The 17,155-nt window shown below is 38.3% G+C and overlaps 3 protein-coding genes across 3 annotated transcripts; all 3 read left to right on the plus strand.

The window, feature by feature from the left end:
- Positions 1-3,682, plus strand: LOC106312385 (MACPF domain-containing protein At4g24290). Its single transcript, XM_013749889.1, has 7 exons — positions 1-250; positions 473-737; positions 1,068-1,306; positions 1,560-1,830; positions 1,910-2,096; positions 2,521-2,687; positions 2,773-3,682. Exons 2-7 carry the CDS (start codon positions 474-476, stop codon positions 3,466-3,468), a joined length of 1,824 nt encoding a protein of 607 aa, XP_013605343.1. The 5' UTR covers positions 1-250; position 473; the 3' UTR covers positions 3,469-3,682.
- A 2,837-nt stretch (positions 3,683-6,519) lies between these two features.
- On the plus strand, positions 6,520-7,468 carry LOC106310839. Its single transcript, XM_013748063.1, has one exon. The coding sequence runs from the start codon at positions 6,675-6,677 to the stop codon at positions 7,338-7,340; it is 666 nt and encodes a 221-aa protein (XP_013603517.1). The 5' UTR covers positions 6,520-6,674; the 3' UTR covers positions 7,341-7,468.
- Positions 7,469-8,856: 1,388 nt separating this feature from the next.
- Positions 8,857-10,467, plus strand: LOC106310356 (UPF0483 protein AGAP003155-like). The gene is made up of 5 exons (XM_013747583.1): positions 8,857-9,180; positions 9,270-9,368; positions 9,789-9,830; positions 9,910-10,039; positions 10,115-10,467. Exons 1-5 carry the CDS (start codon positions 8,956-8,958, stop codon positions 10,324-10,326), a joined length of 708 nt encoding a protein of 235 aa, XP_013603037.1. The 5' UTR covers positions 8,857-8,955; the 3' UTR covers positions 10,327-10,467.
- Positions 10,468-17,155: the final 6,688 nt, after the last annotated feature.

Raw genomic sequence — 17,155 nt, forward strand, 5'->3', positions numbered from 1 at the left:
CCTGTTACCAATACCATCCCACGTTCTTCCTCATCCTTAACTTAAAGGAAACCTAATTAACCGCTCCTCAACTCGAGGCTTTTCTTCCTCCCTCCATGATCCATCTCCATAGCTCTCCAAACCACTCTAGCTTTACCTCTCTCGTTTCAATCGAGGATTCTTCTCAGCTCTCGTTTAGATCGAGCTCTGTTGGCGATATCTAAGCTTCAAAAGCTACATACTTGAGCTGCTGCAAACTCTTCTCTTCACAGTATACATTTCTTCTTCTTTCAATTCAAGTTCCGTACAATTTGGACCTGGTCGTCGTTTGTCCTAAATTTTTAGGTTTGGTCAGATTTGATGTGTCTCTGATTTGACAATAAATACAACATACAATTCAACACATGACAAAACCAAAAGTGGCTTTGATTGGTTTCTGTCTGTTCATTCTTAGCTTAACCCTCTCTTTCTTTGATTTTTGTTGTCTGAAAAGAATGGCACTTCGGCTACCTGCTTCTAAAGCAGCTGAAGTCGCGATAGGATCAATCGGATGCGGTTATGATTTAGCTATCGATGTGCGCTTGAAGTATTGCAAAGGAGGCTCTAAAGAGTCGCGCTTGCTCGACATCAAAGACGGAGACGACAGCTGTGACATTGTTTTACCCGGTGGAATCTCTATCCCCAATGTTTCAAAGTCTATCAAATGCGATAAAGGCGAGCGCATGCGCTTTAGCTCTGATGTTCTTTCTTTCCAACAGGTTCCAAAAAAGCTTCCTCCTTCCCTGATTTTGAATTCTTACCAAAACAAAGTTTGTAGCTCTTGTTGTTGTCGGTCCATTAAGTATTGGTTCGTGTTATTGTAGGTTTTGAGTAGCTTAAGAGTGGCCATATGTTGAAACCATGGCTCGTAAATTTCATTATTTGTACCCTGATTTTGATTTCTTACAACAAAAGTCTGTAGCTTTTGTTGTCTGTTCCTCAAGTATTGGTTAGTGTTCTTATAGGTTTTGAGTAGATATGACTCCGACATAGTGTTCTGTATGTTTAGTTGTTTTACATTTAATTTCCTTTTTGTTGTGGTTTTCTAGATGGCAGAGCAGTTCAACCAGGAACTATCTTTAGCTGGTAAAATCCCTTCGGGTCTCTTCAATGCGATGTTTGAATTCTCGGGCTGTTGGCAGAAAGATGCAGCCTACACCAAAAACCTTGCTTTTGATGGGATCTTCATCTCTTTTTACACTGTTGCTTTGGACAAATCTCATATGTTACTCCGTGATCATGTCAAGCAGGCCGTCCCATCAACATGGGACCCTGCTGCATTGGCAAGGTGATATACTGTTTTGGTCATTAAAATTTTCCTTCACAGTTGTATATATATATATATATATATATGCAAAGTTAATGGATAGTTAATTTCTTGCCAAATAATTCTATATTTAGATAGGTTGGATTGTATTTTTGCGTTATCATTGATGAGAAATATTTCTTACTTGTTTCTGGCATTTTTTTGTTGGTAACACTAATTTATTATTCCGAGTGCTCAGATTTGTAGCTTACACTTCAGATTGTTTCTTTAACAGGTTTATAGATACTTATGGGACGCATATAATTGTTGGTGTTAAGATGGGAGGGAAAGATGTGATTTATGCGAAACAGCAACACTCGTCGAAACTTCAACCTGAAGAGCTCCAGAAAAGATTAAAAGAGGTGGCAGATAAGAGGTTTGTGGAAGCTACCGGAGTGCAGAATATGGCTTCAGATAGAATGCATCCAAGTAGTAAGGTGGAAGCAAAGGAGCAACGCCTGAGATTTGCTGATTCCAGTTCGCTCGGCTCTTATGCAAATAAAGAGGTCATTTCTTTTTGTACTTTTAGTCAGATCTTAATATGGAATTTGCTTCTTTTCTCATGTATTACATTTATATTTGCAGGACATTGTCTTCAAGTGCAAAAGGCGAGGTGGAAACGATAATAGAAACTTAATGCATAATGATTGGCTGCAAACAGTTCAGACGGAGCCTGATGCTATCTCAATGTCCTTCATTCCAATCACTTCGTTGCTTAATGGAGTTCCAGGAAGTGGATTCTTGAGCCACGCCATCAATCTCTATCTAAGATGTAAGCCTACATATTATTCTTCGTTGTGTGCATTTTTAGTTTTTTTTTTATTCACTTATTTCTTCAGAGTAGTGGTTTATATCACCTTTGGACTAGAAATTTGATATAATTATCATTTTAAGCATATTATAAAAGCATTGGGAGCGATTGGTTGGGATTTTACAAATGTCTTTAGCTTTGGTTCCTGTATACAACCATAAAAATTACCAATCATGCTTTTTATTCAGTGTTTAAAGCTAAAGCCAAAAAAAATAAAGAAATGATGGTAAGAGCTCTATTTTCTAAAGCAAAAAATATTATTATTACGAAAAATCATACTAAATTTTACAATAAAAGTTCTACAGCTACAACCCAACCAATCATCCACATTGTCAATTGTCGAGTTCAGTCCAGTAATATTTGAGTTTTGTCTTTTTTTTTGTAGATAAGCCACCGATTACAGAGCTACATCAGTTTTTAGAGTTTCAGCTACCAAGGCAGTGGGCTCCAGTGTTTAGTGAACTTCCTCTCGGTCCTCAAAGGAAGCAACAAAGCTGTGCGTCTCTGCAGTTCAGTTTCTTCGGACCTAAGCTCTATGTGAATACGACTCCGGTATGAACTTATTTCATCCCTATAGGCTTTGTTTGAAGTCCTCAAGTCTTAAAGATGGTTTGGTTTCTCATTTATCTACTTTCAGGTTGATGTTGGTAAGAGACCAATCACTGGCATGCGACTCTACCTAGAAGGCAGAAGAAGCAACCGTTTAGCGATCCATCTCCAACACCTCTCCTCTCTCCCCAAGATATTCCACCTCGAAGACGATCCAAACAAAAGCATGCGACAAGCGTCTCACGATCGCCGCTACTACGAGAAAGTAAACTGGAAGAACTACTCTCACGTCTGCACAGCGCCAGTCGAAGCAGACGACGATCTTTCGGTGGTAACAGGTGCGCAGCTTCACGTGGAGAGCCACGGATTCAAGAACGTGCTCTTCTTGCGCCTTTGTTTCTCAAAAGTCATGGGAGCGACGAGCGTGAAGAACTCAGAATGGGATGAAGCGGTGGGGTTTGCTCCTAAGTCGGGACTCATCTCGACGCTGATAAGCCATCACTTCACTGCGGCGGCGCAGAAGCCGCCCCCGCGGCCTGCAGATGTGAATATAAACTCTGCTATCTATCCCGGTGGACCACCGGTGCCCGTGCAAGCTCCCAAGCTTTTGAAGTTTGTGGATACGAGTGAGATGACGAGAGGGCCGCAGGAGTCGCCGGGGTATTGGGTTGTGTCCGGTGCGAGGTTGTTGGTGGAGAAAGGGAAGATCTCGTTGAAGGTGAAGTATTCGTTGTTGACTGCGATAATGGAAGATGAAGTGATAGAGGAAAGCTATGGAGGGTGAGAGTATGGCTGTTGTTGTATGTGTACATTTATCATTTCTAATGCAACGGTGTGTGTGTGTGTGATAGGACTACATGTCTTGAGTACATTTCCTGTCTTGGATGAGGAGATTTTGTTCGCATGGTGTAAGTTAAGATACACAACTGTAATCTGCGAGCATGGCTAGTGATGCTCAAGTTCAAATCTAATATACACAGAGTTGTGTTCATGGGTAATACATTTTTACAGAATTTTTGATTAACACTTAACAACCGATGCTCGATGAGACTCTTTCTCTTAAACAAGACTTGGGTCTGTTATCTTGTTTAGCAGTTTGTAAGCAGAAGATGCAACCGTATATGTTTTTCTTTTTGTAGCTGAGGGTTGGATTTCAACTTTTTTTACTAAATTTCAGCAGTCCGACTTAGTCATGAAAATTCTATTAACACATTCTAGTTTTGGCCTATGTTACATGGAAACGGAAGCGGGTACGTGGAAGCGGAAGCGTAAGGAAGCGCAGAAGCGAGATTTTTTAAAATATTAGGAAGCGGATACGTGTTGGAAGCGTATATCTATATATATATATATAAATTTTTTAAAAAATTAAGACTAAAAATTATATGATTTTAAATTTGAAATAAAGCACTTATTCATTTATAATAATTTTGAAATGATTTTATATTAAAACTGTAAAAATACACATAAATTAAGTTTACAAAAAACTATTATATTAATTATTTTTAATACTTCATAAATAATTGACACAATATATTTCAATATGTGCTATATCTTTAATAAAAAATCTCAATGCATAAAGATAATTTATAGTATTATTTTTAATATTTGTATATTTATAACTCAATATTCATTACTATTAATTTTTTTTTTATATAGATTAAAACTATGGTTTTATATTTTATTGATATACATTACATTTTTTTAAAAAACGGAAACGTGATTCCAAAACGGAATCGTAAGCTTCCAACTGGCTTTTAAAGAGAATATTTTAGAAACGTTTTGGAAGCGAGATTCCGCAAGCTTCCCAAAGGTTCCGATTCCGATTCCGGTTCCGAAGCGGGAAGCGGACGTCCGATGAAGCTTCCGTGGAACGTAGGTTTTGGCTCGAATTCATTGTCAAACTTCTTTTGAAGTTCTATCTTGTTTCATTTTACTTAGCGCCTGTTCGTTTCAGCATTTTTCATCTTCATCTAGATGATTCATTTGTACGATCTATCCAAATGATCCATTCAAATTTTTGTGACTGTTTGTTTGTCCATCCAAATAGCTCATATAGATAAATCATCTAAATGGATCTTATGTTTGTTTCTTTTTTTTTATTTCCATCCAAATGAGTTTAGTAAACAAATTACCAAAATACCCTTGTGTGGATTTAATCATATGTTAAAATTATACTACAATAATAACTTCTAATAAACCAAAAAAATTGATAAACAAATTTGAAAAAAAAACTTAAAGTTTCAAACTAAAAAGAGTATTAATAATAAACCGACTGTAACTTCGGTTTTGGCGGAAAACGAGATTTTTCGGTTTTGGCGAAAAATGAGATTTTTCGGTTTTGGCGGAAAATGAGATTTTTTGGTTTTGACGGGAAAACGAGATTTTTTAGTTTTGACGGGAAAACGAGATTTTTCAGTTTTGACGGGAAAACAAGATTTTTCGATTTTGGTGAGAAAACACATTTTTGGCGGGAAAACACATTTTTGCGGTTTTGGCGGGAAAACGAGATTTTTCGGTTTAAGCAAGAAAACACGTTTTTTGGTTTTGGCAGGAAAACGAGATTTTTCGGTTTTGGCGGAAAGCAAAATTTTTCGGTTTTGGCAGAAAAACGACAATTTTCGGTTTTGGCGAGAAAACACGTTTTGTGGTTTAGTGGGAAAACACGTTTTTGCGGTTTTGGCGGGGAAACAAGATTTTCGGTTTGGCGGGAAAGCACGTTTTTCGGTTTTGGCTGGAGAATTAAATTTTTTGGTTTTGGCGGGAAAACAAGATTTTTTTTGTTTTAGCAGGAGAAAGACAATTTTCTGTTTTGGCGAGAAAACATGTTTTATGGTTTTGGCGGGAAAACATGTTTTTGCGGTTTTGGCGTGAAAACACGTTTTTGTAGTTTTGGCATGAAAACACGTTTTTTGGGGTTTCGTGAAAAATGTGTTTTGGCGGGAACATACGTTTTTGCGGTTTTCGCGGGAAAATGCGTTTTGGCGGGAAAACACGTTTTCGTGGTTTTCGCCGGAAAATGCGTTTTGGCGTGAAAACATGTTTTACGATTTTCACGAGAAAACGTGTTTTGCAGTTTTGACGGGAAATGCATTTTGATGAGAAAACACATTTTTCGGTTTTGGCGGGAAAACACATTTTGGCGGGAAAACACGTTTTGTGGTTTTGGCGGGAAAACGTGTTTTGTGTTTGGCGGAAAATGCGTTTTGAGGTTTTGGCGTGAAAACGCGTTTTTCTGATTTTGGCATGAAAACACGTTTTTGCGATTTTTTGCTAGAAAACACGTTTTGCAATTTTGTCCGAAAATGCATTTTTAGGGTTTTGGCGTGAAAATTTTGTTTTTAGGTTTTCGCGGGAAAATACGTGTTTATGGTTTTGTCAGTTTTCGTGTGTGACAAAATAATTTTATGTTTAGCTTTGTAATTTGTAAATTACATCAATGGCATAATAGACATTATACCATATTAAATGAATCATCTCCATCCAAATGGTCCAAATTGGTTCAGCTGAATAAACTTTAAAATTAAGCCTAAATTTTTGAAAGTCCGGATGATTTGAGCAGACCCTTACTTTGTACTTTATGTTTAGTATTAAAGAACATATATAATTATATAAAACCTAACATATATAAAACTCGGATGGAACCTATAAGGCTAAACTAGAAACCTGAAAACTCGAACATGTACCCGAACTCTGAGTAACTTGCACCCAGCAAAAGTGTTTGTCACATACTATATTCCTAAAAGGTTGGTGGGACAAGTAGGAAGAAAAAAAAGTAGTTATAGTCAACTTTGAAACACGTTAGAAAGTGTAATTAAGGGAGGCTGGCAATAAGAAAGAGAGACCAGCTCTCGTCTCTCTTTGACTTCTCCAAAACATTGAGCACGTCAACAACTATTATTTGAATTTTACTTGTATATATAAATACGATCATGTTCATCCATTAATCTCCACGCAGGAAGAAGAAGAGAAACAAAAGAGAGATCAAACAACATGTCATCGTCCCTGAAGCAGAGAAACCCAACTAGTTCCCAAGCCGATGACACCGAGGCCGAGCAAGAGCTATCCGAGTCTCCACCTCCACAGCTCAGGAGACAACGTTCGACATCTCACCAAGCCATGTCACAGACCCTGACGTCAGCTGCAAACTTAGCCAACCTCCTTCCGACAGGAACCCTCTTAGCTTTCCAGCTACTCATACCTGTCTTCACAACAAACGGCTCATGCGAGTACGCGACTCGCGTCTTAACCTTAGTGCTGCTAACCCTTCTCTCCATCTCATGTTTCCTCAGCTCTTTCACCGACAGCGTCAAGGCTGAAGACGGTAACGTGTACTACGGGTTTGCTACTCGTAAAGGTATGTGGGTTTTTGACTACCCTGACCCGTCCGGTTTGGGTTTGCCCGATCTAAGTAAATACAGGATCCGGTTCGTTGACTGGATCCACGCTGTTTTGTCTATGCTTGTGTTTGGTGCGGTGGCTATGAGGGACAAGAACGCCGTGAGCTGTTTCTACCCGGCGCCGGAGCAAGAAACCAAGAAGGTTTTGGATATTGTTCCGATTGGTGTTGGTGTTATCTGTGGTTTGTTGTTTTTGGTTTTTCCGACGAGAAGGCATGGTTTCGGATACCCGGTCACCGGAGACGGAGGTCGCCGTTAGATTCATTTAGTTTTTTTTTGTGTAAAGGTGGTTGACTTATTCGTTTGTATGATTATTTCGTGTGTTTTACGTTTCTTCTCATGCGCTTCCTATCTGTTGTATATTATATATTGAGAAATAATTAATTTGGTGGTTTGATAATAACGCAAGCAACCTTATATTATACTATTACTAATACACTCAAGTTGTGATACCTATTTTAAGAAAATGTCTTCGTTACTTGACCAATCATAGAAACTTACTGATCTTCATTATTGTTATTATAGCTATGACTATCCTCTGTGATCACAGGCTGTTAACTTTACGAGCTTCTCTTAGTCAACGAACATAATCTTGTTTCTTTACTTTCTCCCATCTACTAAAAAAGGGAATAGAGGAATGAGATAGCTATACTAATGACAAACATGGAGATTGTGACCTTTAGAGAGATGTCCCTATGCTTATATGTCTACTGACCACGACTCATCTTAACTTTAGGCATTGGCTTCTTCATCTGGCGTGCATGTTCCTTTCCCTCTTTCTTCCTTAGAGCCTCCGCGCCAAGCTTTGCCTCTGCCTCCTCCAATAACTTCTTCTTCTCAGGTCCTTGTACGCTTCCTGAGCTGCTTTTTTACCTAGCACCATCCGTTTTGTTCCTTGCCTGCATACATTGATTCAAACATGTCACACCTGTGGCGATAAAAAATGGCTAAGTGATGATACGTTTTGCTCTTATTACTTGGGAGCTGAGCTTGTAGCGCCCACACTAAGTCAATGTAATACGGAATTAGCTCCACCAAACGAACCACATCATCCTTGTGTTTACCATCAGGTAACCGCGAACTTGAAAAGCAGCATCTTCCTGTGTTTCCCTGGAAGTTGGTCTGAAAACTGCATTGAGATGAAAATACTAGTTGTAATGTCAACTATCAAATTTTTTAGTTAAAATAATCTGGATTATTCAAAAGAACCAAATTATTCAAATATCTTTATCTAAAATATTTAAATTTATCTGAATAATTATTCGATATTTTATTTGATAATCTGATTTTTATTCAAATTATCCAAAACTATCCAAAACCATGCATAACTAAATTAGATCCAAAATTTTATGATATTAGTTGGTTCCTAACATTGTTAACTGAACCTGAAACTGAAATAACTAAACACAAACCAAACCAAATTTTATAAATAATTGAACTGTTCCTTACATCCGTGGAACAAATAAAAAATCAAACCAAATCAAAAACCAAATACGAACCTTTTTTATGGTCTAGATTGTTGATTTGAATATACCGGTCCAATTTGATTGACCGACGCCTATCTAGCCACAAATTGTCGTTTGGTTAGATTCCAAATTTCAGTGAGAAGAGATTCCATCGTGACCGTCGTTTAAAAATTCTGGTCAGAAGAATTGTTTCTCAGCCGTCAATCGTCACCAACATCTGCCAACCAATGCCAAAAACGAAACCTGAATTTCTCAATCCCAGCGACCTATTTTCCATGTGCAATGAAGTAAAAAAACGCACTATATATGATCAAAACGTGACTCGAAGAAGGAAATCAAGCTAGAAGACAGACAGCTTTATCACAAGAGAGACCAAACCAAACTGTGAACTTTTGTCTGAAAAAACAAATGGGAAGCCAAGGAGGATCGATAGTGAGGAAACCAAGGTTTCTATGTCTCCATGGGTTCCGTACGAGCGCAGAGATAATGAAGATACAGCTACACAAATGGCCTAAAGCTGTTATCGACAGACTCGATCTCGTGTTCCTCGACGCGCCTTTTCCTTGTCAAGGCAAATCTGATGTCGATGGAGTCTTCGATCCTCCTTACTACGAGTGGTTTCAATTCAACGAGGTTCAGTCTTTGCTTTCTCTTTGGTTTATTCACGATGAAGCTTTTCGTGGTGTAAAAATTGACGTTGGAACGTTTTAAAAAAATATCAGGAGTTCATTGAGTATGAGAATTTCGAGAACTGTCTGGAGTATTTAGAAGATCGTATGATCAAGCTTGGTCCCTTTGATGGTCTCATTGGCTTCTCTCAGGTAATATCTACATTTTGATAAGACGAATTAATTTAGTGACTAAAAATTTTAGATTATCTAGTAGAGATTTAACGAGTCACATGTTCTAAGTCATGTTAAGAAGACATTTATTATCCGAAAAAGTTAAATTACAAGGTTCGGGTCCTACGGGATGTACGGACCTACGGGGCTTCAACAGACCGCATAACGATTCTCTGGTCATCATCAACTACTCATAAGTCATAACAGACTGCAAAAAGTTTCTCGAGTCCTATAATCAATACAAGGAAGTTCCGTTGACCTTTTAGTCAGTATCTCTATCGTTATGCGGTCTCTTTGTAGACCCATAAACTCGTAATCATTTCAAAAAATTCTACATTTTGATACGTTGCATCATTTCTCTGAAAAAACTCCGTATTTGATTTATTCTTAATATTGCAGGGGGGAATCTTGTCTGGGGGCTTACCAGGACTGCAAGCCAAGGTATGTCTACAATGTTGCTTTTCTGTTTCGTAATACATTTATTTGATCATGTTTTTTTTTTTTTTTTGAGTTTTTACAGGGAATTGCACTTCAAAAAGTGCCAAAGATTAAGTTTATCATCATTATTGGAGGAGCTATGTTCAGATCTACCAAGGTTGTGGAGGATGCTTATTCCTTTTCCATCGATACTCCCTCCCTCCACTTTCTAGGTAAGTTGATATGATCTACTATATAAGTGGGGTGTGCAATTGATGCTTGAATCTGGAGAGTGTTTTTTTTTGTAGGAGAGACTGATTTCTTGAAACCTTACGGAATCAAGCTGATAGAGTCGTTCAAGAATCCGGTGGTCGTCCATCATCCCAAAGGTCATATTGTCCCCAGGATCGATGAGAAGAGCTTGGAGAAAGTCACGGCGTTCCTCGAGACCATAGAGAACCTGGTGATGATGGAGGAAGAAGACAAGGATGGTGAAGAAAACATTTGTTCTCCAATATAGAACTCAGCTTATAATGAAACAATATATAATGAATAATTCTTACGAAATAATTCTTTAGAAATTTATCGTGAAATGACAGTAAATTATTGTGAAAAATCGTTATTACCAAAAACAATAATAATAGACGTTTTATTCCTTTCATAACCTGTTCATAACCTGTTTTTTTCCCTTCACGTACATTTCATTCATTCTTGGTGGTATAAGACAAATCCAAAGACAATCAAATCAAATGGTGAAAACAATCTTTCACAGTTACAAGCAAATTCTCTTATAATTTTGTAGCTTTCCCTAAGCAAGGCATCATCCTTTGCTGCAATTAGCCCTCAAATACTACACCAAAAATTTTATTCATAAAACTGCTTCAAATTTGATAAGAAACATTTACCCTGAGTAGGCTGCATGGAAATTGGAGAGCATGAGCAATATCCATGAAGCCTCCTGGAGATCAGAAACATGATGACATCCAAGCAAACTTCACATTGTGATATCGATGCATGCCAGAGTGCAATCCAATATCCCGGATGGACTGTCCTTGATTTCAAACTTTTGTAGTTTATGATATCAACTGATAGAGAGCAGAAGTTATATGATTCAAAGATCAAGGGTTTGATCTCGAAACATGTATCTTGTGAGGTAACTCGAAAACAAGATTGATAGGGCACAAATACTCTTTGCAGTGCCTTTTGCAAAACTCTTTAAAACCTAAAAACTTACAATTCTTATTATCAAATCGTGTCCTTACATTAAGCGAAAGCACCTCTATTTATAATAGCCTAATAGAACATAAACCCAAGAGGATTGTAACATCCTTTTATGAAAGAGGAAATACTTAAAAAAAAAAGAAAAAAGCCCATAAAACGGAAAAGAAGTATTCCTAAAAGGAAGGGGAGATCGATCTCAACCCTTAAGAACATATCTCAGAGTCAGAGCCATGTCACTGTCCCAACAAAAACTGTACTAACTGAACTCGCAAGCCTACTTGAAATTAGTTGATCTAAGCAAGGTGTTGGTCTGACTTGGTCAGGAGTTTTCTTCAAATACATCAGATTGAAGAGGCTTCAAGGTTTTTGTGGACAAAAGTGCGGAAGGAAATGGGTTTTGGCTTCGTAACTGGGCCTGTTAGATGGCACTATATGATCCAATAATAACAAGAAGTGAAAGAACCAAAGATGAAAGCAAATTCTATTGTTTACGGCCGTTGATCTTTGATTTAATGGGGGTTGAGATTGAAGAAGATATGTGCATATTCAACTGTCCTTTCAACATGCTTTCTACAAAAAAAATCTCCAGAAGGCAATCTTAATAAAATAGATACTTTTTAATATGCTTTAAAATTTCCAAAAGGCAATTGTAGAATATTGATCCTTCAAAATAATCTTGGCAGCTAGCAATGAAAAGGATCAATCACATAAAAGACCAATAGTTTGGGGTGTGTGAATAATAATCAATATTTTCAGAACCGGACCGGACCGGCCGGTCAGACCAGTCCAACCGTGAATCGGTTAGTAAAACGAGTCCAGGTTTAATCAAAACTCGGATTCAAATTAAACCGCCAAAACCAGTCAAAAACCGGCAAAACCGGTAATTCGGGTCAATAGAAAACTCGGTTCAACCAAATACTGAACATAATTTAAGCAATTTAGATGCACAAATGGTAACTTTTTATTTGATTCCCGATTTTTAGTGTGTCCTTTATAAACCTAAATCGTTTCTTTCTTTTAAATTTTTTCTTTTCACATGTGTTTTCTTTTCATTACACATACATACTATATTTCATCATACATTGATGGTCATTCATATTATTTCATTCCGTGCTATATATTTAGTATTCGTACACGTTGATTTAGTATTGGTATGCATTGTTTATAATTTTTTTTGAGCTTTAACTAGTTATATAAACAATAGTGGTCACACTTACTTTAAATATTTCTCAGTGTATTTTCAGTTTTGTCACATTGTTACATATATATATACATATATTTTAAAATATATATTGAATGAAAAAGCTTAAAATCCGTTTAGACCGGTTGGCCGGTCTGACCAGTCATCCAGTATCAATGCCGAGTCGGTGACCGGTCCTGTTTTTAAAACATTGATAATAATATTCGTCGGCCATGCTAGAATTTTTTTTAAATGATTAGTGATTTTGACATTTTGTTATTCCTTAATGTGAGAATTATAATATTCACTAACTTTAGCATAATATTTTTGACATTCGAAATTTCGAATCAAATCTTTCACTAAATACATAAATCAATAACACCTAAATAGCTCACGGAGTCTTGCAGGTGACAATCAGAGGGGAACCAAATTACAATATATTTGTAATGGGAGTACTATTATTATTGTTTTGATAGGAAATTTAAAAATCATGGATCTGTATTTTCTTAGATTTGAGACTAGCATTAGTATATTGACTTTTGTTTATTAGCTTAGTGGCCAGTCCTCAATATGTCCCCCGACTTAGTATGCCTAGTTTCTAGTTAACACCTAAGAATGAAAAAGTGGTCTGAAAACCACTAAACTAGAAGACAAATACTAGAAAAGGTTAGCACATTATGTCTATTTCCATACGAACTTACATGACGTTCAAGAAAATTGTTGCTGTCAACACCATTGAGATTGGTAAGAGCGTTGGTTCCGGGAGTGTTGATAGTTGCCTCTGCCACGACACCATTGCGGCCACGTTCACGACTTTTTGTTTGCGTGTTCCCTATTTTATAACTCCTACATTCAACCAAGTAAATAGCATTCTTTAAAATTTAAAACAATGGATAACTTTAAAAAAAAAAAAAAAACCTCAATTAACAAATTCCAACATAAAAGCATGAACCAAACTCCATTAACCTAATAAACGAATGATAATCTTACGAAAAAAATATAAATTTGGTTATTAGGGCACACGATATTGAGATTATGAAAATGTATCTTGATTGATTCACAAAGTATTTACATTGGTTCATATATATATGATGACATAAGCAAAAGAAAACCCATATCATCGGTATAGCATTAACCGGGATAAACCATATCCTAATATACCCCCCTCAAGCTTCTGAATCGCATACTGGAGTAGGAGAGAAGAGGCTTGAAATGGACATAAGAGATAAGATGGCGTGAAAAGGACCAGACTGAAGAGGATTCGTAAGTATATGAGCATGCTGATTTGTACTCGGAACATGGATCAGTTTGATGAAGCCTCGCTTGACCTGATTACGGATGGTATGATAGTCGATCTCTGTGTGCTTAGTCCGCTCGTGAAAGACCGGGTTGGTGGCTATATGAATGGCAGACTTGTTGTCACAAAACAGTTTAGCAGTGTTTTGTACCGTGATCTGCAAGTCAGTAAGGAGCTGTTGAAGCTAGATGAGTTCACAAGTGACCTGAGCCATTCCTCTGTATTCGGCTTCAGTATTGCTTCAACTAACTGTCTGTTGCTTCTTACTCTTCCAGCTAACAAAAGATTTACCAATGTAGATGCAGAAACCTGTGACAGAGCGACGAGTATCAGGGCATGTAGCCCAGTCAGCATCAACGAATGCATTTAAGCATGTCTCAGAATCAGAAGCATAGAATAAGCCTTGACCTGGATTAGACTTCAGATACCGAAGTATACGATGAGCATCTTGCATATGAACATCCGTAGGGGCATATAAGAACTGACTCAAGCAGTGCACATCAAATGTGTTATCAGGACGAGTGATTATAAGATAAAGCAATCGTCCAATGAGCTCTCTATACGGCGTTGCATCAGGTAATAGAACACCAGTGTCTTTGCTCATTGGTATAGAAGTATCCATAGGAACCGCACATGGTTTAGAAGCCAAGAAACCTGTGTCAGCAAGAAGATCCAGAGCATACTTGTGTTGAGAAAGAGCTATACCAGTCGTGTTACGAGAAATCTCTAATCCAAGAAAGAATCGAGTTGGACCAAGGTCTTTGATCTTGAAAGCGGCATGTACATCAGCTTTAACAGATGCTACTGCCTTGTCATCATTACTCACAATGAGGATATCATTGTTGGGGTCAAAATTGGTCACGACGGAATCAATGTCTGAAAGTTCGTAAAAATCGGCATCAACGTTTTTACGAAAAATAAATCTTAGAAAAAGATTTATTTTTACGAAGAATCTTGCGGAGAAAACACATTCACGAAAAATCGGAGAAAGACGCGAACAAGGTTGCCGCGTAGCAACCGAGCTCCCGCCAAAGCTCTTAGAGGAAAACTGGAATAAAAATCCTAAGTTAAGTGAATAATTCGGATAGGGCCAGTTTGGTCGAGGGAAGCGAACTGAGGACGTACTGGCGTTAACGGTAGCCGAGTCGGGCCTTACAAGTGGTATCAGAGCGATGACGGTTCTAGGACAGAGTTTGAAGGATGATACAAGATTTTTCTAGACCGAACGGACGCGAAAAATGCTAAGCGCGAGCATTGGAGAACCGACGAGAGACTTGATCTTGGGAGTGATCAAGTCAGACTTACACTTTGTATGGGCAATTGTAAGTTGGAAGTCTAACTGTAAAGAAACCGGAGATAAGATCATTGATGAATGATTGGATTGGTTGAATGAGTCTGAGTTAAGATCATTTGGAGAATGATCGGATTGCTTAAGGTGTTATGTATTACTCAAGAGAGTTATCCAATAAATTTTTCTAAGTGTTGGAAACAACCAGAGGTTTATTTTAAGTCAATGGATCCGGATTCTGAAGTGAAGAAACATGAAAGATTGACGAAGTATATTCTGAAGCTTAAGGATAATAAGCTTGCTGGAGTTTGGATTGAATCAAGTGGCTCGAGGAAGCCAAGGATGCTTCGGAAAAGTCTAAGTAAGACAAGGAACTGTCAAGGACAATGATGTCGGATATGGAGCCAAGGAGCAGATGAGTTTAACTCTGTATGGACAAGACGTTCATAACTAAATTTGGAAAGAAGACTTCAGCGGAAAAGTTCAAGGCAGAATAGCCGAGTGGATGAGCCGGATGTTGTAAACAGGAGCTGAGTTGGACAGGTGGTCCGAGAATTGAGATAGTATCTCAATGAACGGGTTAAGGACGGGTTAAGGCAATGGATGGTTTGCTAAGAGATAACCTGAAAGAGTCAGGAAATCGGAAAAATTAATTGGACTAGTTGTCCAAGGAAGAGCCTAAGGACTAATGGCCAAGGCACTGATGCTAGAATGTGAAGTACAAAGACTTACATTCGAATGGAACGTCTGTTGAGAATGCTTAGACGGATTCTAAGGTTTTCAAGGTAATGGACAAGCTGGTCCGGGAAAATGGAACTGGAAGTTTCATAAAAAGATTTGTGGAAAAAATCTGAGTGAGACTTACACTTAGCAAGTGGTGGGTGTAGGCAAGTCTGGATATAGGAACTGGACAAAGGAATTGCCGAGGTTGACTAAGCTTGATCGTCTTGGTAGGTTTGTGCGGTCCGGGAGTTGAGATTATCGGAACAAGAGATTGGAAGTCAGGTGTACTTGCCAAAGACTTGTTATGTGATAAAGAAACTACTGGGAGGTACAAGATGCCATAGATGATGAGTTGTGGTCAGAGTTTCAAAAGTAGTAAGTGATCGGTTTCTATCATGAGCGTCTAGATCAGACAAGGTACTTAGGGGCTGTGATGCTTGCTAAGGCTTGCTGGATTTTTGATGATGACTCGAAGATTTGGGACGATCATTTGAGTTTAGATTATCGATTATTTTCATGCGAGAGTCTAGATCAGTCTGAGTGCTTATGGATGGGATGCTCATTAAGACTTAGCTGGATCGCAAGACGGCTGGATCGCAAGACGGCTTCTCGATGACTTGGAATGATAATGCTAGACCAAACGAAGTGTCTGATTAACTGGACAAGTGGGAATACTGAAACATTAGTGTTAGTGTCGATGATATGTCCTTAAGAATCAAGAGGGTTGCTGAGGCATAACTGTACTGATACTGTCTGTTCTGGCGTCTATGGAAACCGAGAGTTTCCAAGACGTGACAGTCTGTCACCGCATGTTTCTGTCCTGACGTCTGTAGGAACCGGAGAGTTGCCAAGACGTACCTGTTGTCGCGTCCGTGGGAACTAGACTAGTTCGCCATCGCGCGTCTGTACTGTAGTCTGCAGTAACCCAATCTGATGTATGTGGGAGATGTACCTTCCAAGACATAACTGTACTGTTACTGGAACTCAACGAGTTCACTACTGTGGGTTTTTGATCGCGATGAAAGCATGGATGGGAACTAGTGAGAGTTTGCCATCACATGTCTGTAGGACGTCTGTGTGTTAGTTACGTATTGTATGAACTGATGTCGTTGGGAACTGCTGAGTTTCTAAGACATAACCGTGACTGAGTCAATGGGAACTAGATGAGTTTGCCATTTTGGAATTGTGAACCGGGAAGGACCGTGAGTCCGAAAGGAAAACTGTGCAAGGGATCAAGTGTAGGATCCGATAAGAAATGTCTGTAAGGATCAAGAATGGTCCGGAGGAGTCAATAAAGATCAGTAAAGATCTGAGAAAAGTTCATGACGATCATAAGTGGTCGGGGACTGGTTAGGATCAGGGAGTGATCCGAGGAAACAACTGTAAGGATCAGGATGAGATCAATGTGTTCTGAAAAGATTAAGTTCCATTTATTCGGAGTTAGGCCATGCTAAGGAACACTGGAGTGAGAGAATCAAACAATCAAGTCAGGATTGGACTGAGACTGGTTGGAACTGAGTTCCGGAAAGACTAAAACTGAGTCAATAAGTGACTGTGATCGGGTAAGGTTTAAGCTGGGAAAACTTAACTAAAATAGTGAGTTAACACTTCGAGAATTGAGGTAAACTGGTCAGCACTGT

This window comes from Brassica oleracea, chromosome C8, assembly GCF_000695525.1.
Source record: "Brassica oleracea var. oleracea cultivar TO1000 chromosome C8, BOL, whole genome shotgun sequence".
NCBI classification, from domain to species: Eukaryota; Viridiplantae; Streptophyta; class Magnoliopsida; order Brassicales; family Brassicaceae; genus Brassica; species Brassica oleracea.

What these genes read in the sequence shown, in the direction of transcription:
- LOC106312385 (XM_013749889.1), top strand. Translation starts at nt 474, where the DNA reads ATGGCACTTCGGCTACCTGCTTCTAAAGCAGCTGAAGTCGCGATAGGA. An exon ending in GACCCTGCTGCATTGGCAAG is followed by an intron (nt 1,307 to 1,559) that starts GTGATATACTGT and finishes TTTCTTTAACAG; the next exon opens with GTTTATAGATACTTATGGGA. An exon ending in TCTATGTGAATACGACTCCG is followed by an intron (nt 2,688 to 2,772) that starts GTATGAACTTAT and finishes ATCTACTTTCAG; the next exon opens with GTTGATGTTGGTAAGAGACC.
- LOC106310839 (XM_013748063.1), top strand. Translation starts at nt 6,675, where the DNA reads ATGTCATCGTCCCTGAAGCAGAGAAACCCAACTAGTTCCCAAGCCGAT.
- LOC106310356 (XM_013747583.1), top strand. Translation starts at nt 8,956, where the DNA reads ATGGGAAGCCAAGGAGGATCGATAGTGAGGAAACCAAGGTTTCTATGT. An exon ending in AGTGGTTTCAATTCAACGAG is followed by an intron (nt 9,181 to 9,269) that starts GTTCAGTCTTTG and finishes AAAAAATATCAG; the next exon opens with GAGTTCATTGAGTATGAGAA. An exon ending in TCCCTCCCTCCACTTTCTAG is followed by an intron (nt 10,040 to 10,114) that starts GTAAGTTGATAT and finishes TTTTTTTTGTAG; the next exon opens with GAGAGACTGATTTCTTGAAA.